The sequence below is a fragment of the Psammomys obesus genome, unplaced genomic scaffold (genome assembly GCF_907164565.1).
Source record: "Psammomys obesus unplaced genomic scaffold, mPsaObe1.curated_primary_1811, whole genome shotgun sequence".
NCBI lineage: Eukaryota > Metazoa > Chordata > Mammalia > Rodentia > Muridae > Psammomys > Psammomys obesus.
Window position 1 is genome coordinate 9,324,508 of NW_026586589.1, and position 7,073 is coordinate 9,331,580.

General features: G+C 50.1%; 1 protein-coding gene across 1 annotated transcript in view; it reads left to right on the forward strand.

Moving 5' to 3' along the window:
- The window catches only part of Snta1 (syntrophin alpha 1), a 21,310-nt gene extending 16,015 nt beyond the window's left edge, over nt 1–5,295 (forward strand). The window contains exons 3-7 of the mRNA XM_055602195.1: nt 479–686; nt 787–917; nt 3,444–3,640; nt 4,403–4,590; nt 4,684–5,295. Of these exons, the coding sequence (XP_055458170.1) occupies nt 479–686; nt 787–917; nt 3,444–3,640; nt 4,403–4,590; nt 4,684–4,776 (817 nt within the window). The 3' untranslated portion in view covers nt 4,777–5,295. The remainder of the gene's footprint in view (nt 1–478; nt 687–786; nt 918–3,443; nt 3,641–4,402; nt 4,591–4,683) is intronic.
- Nucleotides 5,296–7,073: the final 1,778 nt, after the last annotated feature.

Genomic DNA, 7,073 nt, shown 5'->3' on the forward strand with positions numbered 1-7,073 from the left:
TTTTTTTTTTATAGAGTCTCTTTAGTCTGCTCTTGCCTGCCTCAGCCTGATAGTGCTTTGATAACAAATGTTCTTAACATATTCTTAATATGTTTCCCCTCTGAATAGATGGATTACTTAGATTCTAGGCATCAGGGAGCATTGGAAAAGCTAGCTCAACAGGAACCTTTCACGGAAACCAAAAGAAAAGGTTACTGGGCCCCTATACCATAACTGTGACTTCTAGCACAAGTTTGAGTGGGTGTACAGATGTGTGTGTGTGTGTGTGTGTGTGTGTGTGTGTGTGTGTGTGTGTTGTAGCTTCTTGTCCCTAGATCCCACCAGGTTCTAACACCTGTGGCTGGGATTCTAGCAACAAACTCATGGACGCCCTGTGTGGTTACTTCCGGTTTGGCAGTGGGTGGGTTTCTTCAGCTGAATGTCTAGGCTGGATAGCTGACCAGTGACATGCCCTGTGTTTTATCCACTGTGCCTTCAGGTATCTGGAGATCTGTGCAGCAGATGGCCAGGGCACTCTCTTCTTGAGGGCCAAGGATGAGGCCAGTGCAAGGTCATGGGCAGGTGCTATCCAAGCCCAGATCAACACTTTCATACCTTGGGCCAAGGACGAGCTTCAGGCACTGCTTACAGCCACAGGTACAGCTGGAAGCCAGGACATCAAGCAGATTGGCTGGCTGACAGAACAGGTGCTTGCTGGGCCCCCTTCTGGTCCCCCATGCCCCCATGCCCTCCTGGCCCTTGGACCTCTCTGCATTCTACCCATCCTCATTACCATTTTGCTTGCAGTTGCCCAGTGGGGGTGCGGCCCCAACTCTGGCCCTGCTGACTGAGAAGGAGCTGCTCCTCTACTGCTCCGTCCCCCAGAGCCGAGAGGCCCTAAGCAATCCAGCCCGCACTGCCCCACTCATTGCCACCAGGTACGGAGGAGCAGGGGAACTGTGTTGCTCTCAGTGTTGTGCTCAGACTGGGGAGGATGGTATTCCAGGCGGGCCCCAGAAACCCCAAACCCTAGCCCTGTTCTGCCTCCAGTTGTCCCCAGCTGCTCTGAAGCAAGTTCTGCTCCTTCTAGGCTGCAGTTTTCTTGTATAAAGTTGAGGCTCAGAACAGAAAAATGAAAAGTGCTGTCATTCAATTACTGATACCTACCTCTCATACTGCATGGTTAAGGGGACACAGTCCCTGCCCTCAGGGAGAATCCAGAGTGGGGAGACAGACCCAGAATAGCCATCGCGTTGAAGGTTAAAGGAGCCACTTAGCTGTCTGGCTTGGCCAGGGAAGATGTAATGAGGAGGTGACACTTGAAATGGACTTTGATAAATGAGAAGTGTGCTTTTGAGGAAAGGTAGTAGAACGTCTTAGGTGTGGTCAGAGGTACAGAGGCATGAAGGGCTAGAGCATGTTCATGTACATGTATGTATACACACATGGCATGTATATGTACACACATACACATTTGTATATACATACATGCATATTTCTGTATATATGTATGTATATATATATTATATATATATTACATTTTATGAGGCAGGATCTTACTCTGTATTCCAGCTGGTCTGGAGCTTGTAATCTGGACCGATTTGGCCTTGAACTTGCAGAGATCTGCCTTGCCTCTGCCACTAAGTGCTGGAACTGAAGGTGTGTACTCTCACTCCCACTCCCTGTTATTTTTTTAAGATAGGGTCTAGAATTGAACTCAGAGCTTGCTGTTTCGGCTAGACTGGCAGGTCAGTGGCCCCCGTCTCAGCTTTCCACAGCACACCATGCCTGGCTTTTTCGTGGGTGCTGGGGACCCAGACTCAGGTCCTCATGCTTGAACAGCAAGCCCTCTGTCCACTGAGCCATCTCCTCTGCCCCAATAGTGTCTTTACACTTGTGGCAGGCTGTGTGAGAGGGGTTACGCTGGCGAGTCAGGAGACTGGGCTGTGTGGTACAGGAAGCCCTGTGATTGCCACAGAGAACTTTCGCTGGGGAAGGGAGTCCAGAAGCTGGGAGGCTGCCATAGCTTTGGGGCTGAGGGAAGCAGGTGGGTGGAGGAACAACGGAGAAAGAACAGTGGCATTTTCAGTGGAAAGTGCATGGGTGGGAGCTCACAGGCTCAGTTCGTGCCAGATGGGAGAGACCAGGAGACGCTCTGGGTGAATAGGAGGCTTGGAGCGTGTCTGTGTTGGTGGGGACAGTGGGACTGGAGTTGGGGTGCCTATAGAGGAGGTTCAAGGAGATGCCAAGTCATGTCCAGAATATATGTGGGGAACATAGGGAATGTGGCTCAGATGCTTGGGGACTGGAGGATCTTGAGTCTCAGGGCTGGAGTGTGGAGCTTCAGTTAACACTCCAGAGGGAAACTGAGAGTGGGTGGAATGAGGAACAGAGGCGCCTGAGGGCCAGAACTTAGAGGTCTGTTAGTCAGAGAAGGCCAATGAGTTGCCTAAGGCCACACAGCAAATGAGAATCAAGCTGCAAGATCTGGGGCCCTTGTTACCATAACTCCTCCCTGGACTGGGTTCTGGGCCAGCTGACAAGTGGCAGGTTTTGGATTGCCCACTTAATCAAGTGACTCGTTAATTAAGACAACAAGTATTTATTAAATACCTACTTTGTGCCCATAGTTTAAATTACTGGGAATATAGTGTTGTATAAAATAGATAAAACTTATACTTTAGTGATGTTCTAGTTGAAACGGTCAGCCAAAAGCCTACCAAAACTAGTAAGTAAAATATAATTTTGGGTGTGTGGTGGTGATGCACTGTGGAGAAGAGGCAGGCAGATCTCTGAGTTTGAGGCCAGTCTGGTCTACAGAGAGTTCCAGGATAGCCAGGGCCACACAGAGAAATCCTTTCTCAAAACAAAACAAAACAAAACAAAAACAAAACAAAACAAAACAAAACAAAGCAAAACAACAACCACTACACACACACACACACACACACACACACGGAGACACACACACACATAATCACACACACATAATTTCAGCTGAGTGTGGGGACACATGCCTGTAATCCCAGTTCTCAGGAGGCAGAAGCTGGAGGAGCAAGCCTGGTCTACATAGAGAGTTCCAGGCTACCTAAGGTGACAAAGTGAGGCCCTGTCTAAATAACAAGAGCATTAAAAGTATACAATTTCTGCAGTGCTGGTGAAAAGTAAGGCTAATGAGTGAAAAAGGAACTCTTTGACAGGTCTTGGAGGAGGGAGTATTTGAGCAAAGATCTAGAAGAAGAAGAAGCGAGGGATTGAGCCATGTGGGGAATAGGTAGGAGTATTCAGGCAGAGGGAACAGCACGTGTGAAGACAGCGAGGCTGAGAGTAAGGGCAAGATGGCAGGAGGTGTACCCCCTGCAACTCCTGCCCCCCGACTGCAGGATGCAGATCTTTGCCCCATTCTGCCCCGCCCTGCCCCACGCTGCCCCAAGGCTCGTGCTTTTCCTCTGCTCTGCACACAGGCTGGTGCACTCCGGCCCCTCCAAGGGCTCAGTGCCCTATGATGCAGAACTGTCCTTTGCCCTGCGCACGGGCACACGTCACGGTGTGGACACTCACCTGTTCAGTGTGGAGTCGCCGCAAGAGTTGGCCACCTGGACCCGACAGCTGGTGGATGGCTGTCACCGGGCTGCCGAAAATGTGCAAGAAGTGTCTACAGGTGTGCCAGGTGGAGCCTCTTGTGCCTAGAGGCATTAAGTTTCTCTCTTTAGATGGTGCTTCTGGGGGGCACAACAAATGGAGGCTGGGCTTTTTCTGAGGCCCCTGTTTGGGGTATGCAGGTATTCTGGGAGGAAAGGTGAGGTTTTTTCCCCCTTGGGGTCTTCTGTTCCCTGTGATTCTGCTGGTGAGGAATCCATGCTGGTGCACACCTTTAACCCCAGCACTTGGGGAGGCAGAGACAGGTGGATCTCTGTGGGTTTGAGGCCAGCCTTGTCTACAGAGAGAGTTTCTGGTAAGCCAGGGCTTCACAAGTGAGACTTTGTCTTGGGGGTGAGGCTGTAGGTAAGATAAGTTAGATTTGAATTTCAGGTAAACAGTGAATACTTTTTTTATGTCAATCTAAATTATCCATTTCATATGAAATTCATGTGTCTATCACAGATTTTAACTCTCATTTATTTTATTGTGCTGAGAATTGAACCCAAGACTTTGTACAGGGTCTCTTCCACTGAACCATACCCCAGCCCAAGCTTCCCCGACACATATGGTTTTGCTAGAAACGGGATAAGATGCACCTGTGGGTTCTGTGAAGGCCCTCCCTTCTGTATTTTAGGATAGGGTGACTAGGCCAGTGGTTGTTCAGGTGTCAGAGCCTCTGATCCCCGGGGAAATCCAGCCATGTTCTGGAGCTGCCTTAGGAGTAGGGTGGGGCTTGTGATCTCTGAGGTGCCAGTGGCCTGTGTTCACTGCTCTCCTGCAGCCTGCACGTGGAATGGCCGTCCCTGCAGCCTGTCTGTGCACATTGACAAGGGCTTCACGCTGTGGGCTGCTGAGCCAGGAGCAGCCCGGGCCGTGCTGCTGAGGCAGCCCTTTGAGAAGCTTCAGATGTCATCGGATGATGGCACTAGCCTCCTTTTCCTGGACTTTGGGGGTGCTGAAGGAGAGATTGTAAGTGGAGGGCTACCTCTGCGTCCTGGGGTTGGGGATGCTCGCCTGGTGGCTGGGCAGAGCCTCTGACCCTTCTTCCTGTACACTCTGCAGCAGCTGGACCTGCATTCGTGTCCCAAAGCTCTGGTCTTTATCATCCACTCCTTCCTCTCCGCCAAAGTCACCCGCTTGGGGCTCCTGGCCTAGAAGTTGTCAGATGCACAAGCCCCGAAGAGGATCGTTCACCCTGTGGCCTGACCTGTCCTTCTGCTGCCTGCCGGCTCATCTTTGGGCTGAGGGAAGGGAGAGGAGGGGAACATGGACCTCAGAGACCAGCCTGAGGAAGGCTGGCTTGGTCTTGGGGAGCAGAACTCAGACCTGGGACAGTGGGTCTGGCTTTCGATGGGGCAGCCTTACTACTGCTCACCTCCACCAGTGCCTTTTGAAGAGAGTTATTTTGTGTACACAGAAGCCATTCCAAGCCTGGGACCTGCCCCTGTGGGAATCCTGTCCCCTGCCAACAGCAGATCTGCCAGGCCTCCTGAAGGCCCCTAAGCCACCCTGAGATTTCTGTAACTGGAGTCTTCTGGGTCAGTGGCAAGAGGAAGAAGAGGAGTCTTTCTGTTCACTTTCCCTTGAGCCCCAGGGGTGTCTGGGTTTTCTCCTCTCTCTCCTCCTCCTCCTCCCTCTTGGATAATAAACAGCCTGTGAATGCATAGGCAGCCTGGCTCCATGTCTGTGGTTTTTGTCTTGACATTGGGATTCTGTGGTAGCTCTGTAGTCTCAGAGGAACCAGACCAAGATGTAAGACCCGTCTCCTGGAGAACTGGGTCTCCAAGTGAATACAGCCTTTTATCTACGCTCTGTGATGAATGACCCTACAATCTAGCATCTTAGAGCAACAAGTACTCATCATGTCTTCCATTCTGTGGGTCAGAAATTTGAGAGTGGCTAAGTTGGATTTATTCTTGTCTGAGGTCTCTTAAGAAATTTCAGCCAATAAGGAAACTGTCCCATGAAGTTATTTTGTTTGGACATTAGACACTAAGAAATAGGGGGATTCCAGGCATGGTAGCACACACCTGTAATCCCAGCACTCTAGGAGGCAGAGGCCGGTGGATCTCTGTGAGTTTAAGGCCAGCCTGGTCTACAAAGCAAGTTCCAGGACAGTCAGGGCTACATAGAAAAACCATGTCTTGAAAAAATAAAACAAACAAGAAAGAAAGAAAACGGGGAGATGCGGGTAAGTGGAGATTACCGTTTTGCTAACCCATCTATCTCACTTATGTACCCAGAGTATCTAGGATAACTCTGTCTTGTGCTAGTCCTTGATGATGTAGGTGAGGGCAAAGTTGACAGGTCTTCATCCTCAGCTAGAAGAAATCCCTCAGAATCTCATGTAACCAAATGTGTGATTCCAATTGGTCAGACACAGCGAGTTAACAGAGGACAGGGGAGGGATGGAGGGGTGACCTCGCTTGGTCTCATTTCTGTCAGGAGGAGTCACTGAAGCAGATGCAGTGCAGAGAAGCTTCAGACAGCTTCTGCAACAGTGCTGTGGCACCAACCACAAACAAACTCAGCCCAATCTCCTTGGCTGTAACAGCAGACAGACATTTATTTTCATGATCCTGGGGCATGCATTGCCTACAGATTTACTAGTTAAAACTCAGCTGGGCAGGGCACTTTTGTTCCTGGCTTTTTGTTGTGCTTCCTAGGACATGCCCGCCCTGTGCATAGGTCAGTGGAGTTCAAAGAACAGTCAGTCACATAGGCTATTCAGGTCGACTGCCTGACAGCTGGCTGTGGGAAGGGACATATAGCCGGGGAGTGAGTGAGTGCTCACTCGCTATCAGAGGTTTTACTGACCGCTTGAATTAGGTGGCAGAGGGATGATCATCTTAGGTAGACCATTCTGGTTCTAAAGCTGGAAGAACACGGGACTCCCAAACTCCTGGAATCAGAGAGTTTTTTTTTTTTTTTCTAAGCTCTCACCGCCTCAAATCTCACATTCGACCAGGAATCCCCAGTTGATCTTTGGACCCCTGCCACAGCCCCAGTGCTTTTTTGATTTCTTCAGCTCCCCCTACCCTTATATGTTTCTTCCCCATGCTGTAGTGTATTCACCACACAGTTGCCACCGGAGACTGGAGTCGGCAGTCGGCCGTGATGATCCAGCTGTCAGCAGCACGGCCCCACCGGGAACCCAGCCAGTCTGAGGTTAGTTAGTCAGGGCTAAGAATAGGGCTGTGGGATCACACTGAAGTGTGGGTGGATCCCAAGCACTGCACAGCTCTGTCTTGCTTCCGGAGCCTTTTCAAAAGACTACTTTTGTATTCTCTTCTTTAAGATTATAAAACAAGTTAATCTTTTATTTATTTATTTATTGAGACAGGGTTTTTCTGTGTAGCCTTCGCTTGTCCTGGAACTCTCTCTATGGACCAGGCTGGCCTCAAACTCAAACTCATAGAGATCCACCTGCCTCTGCTGGAATTAAAGGTGTG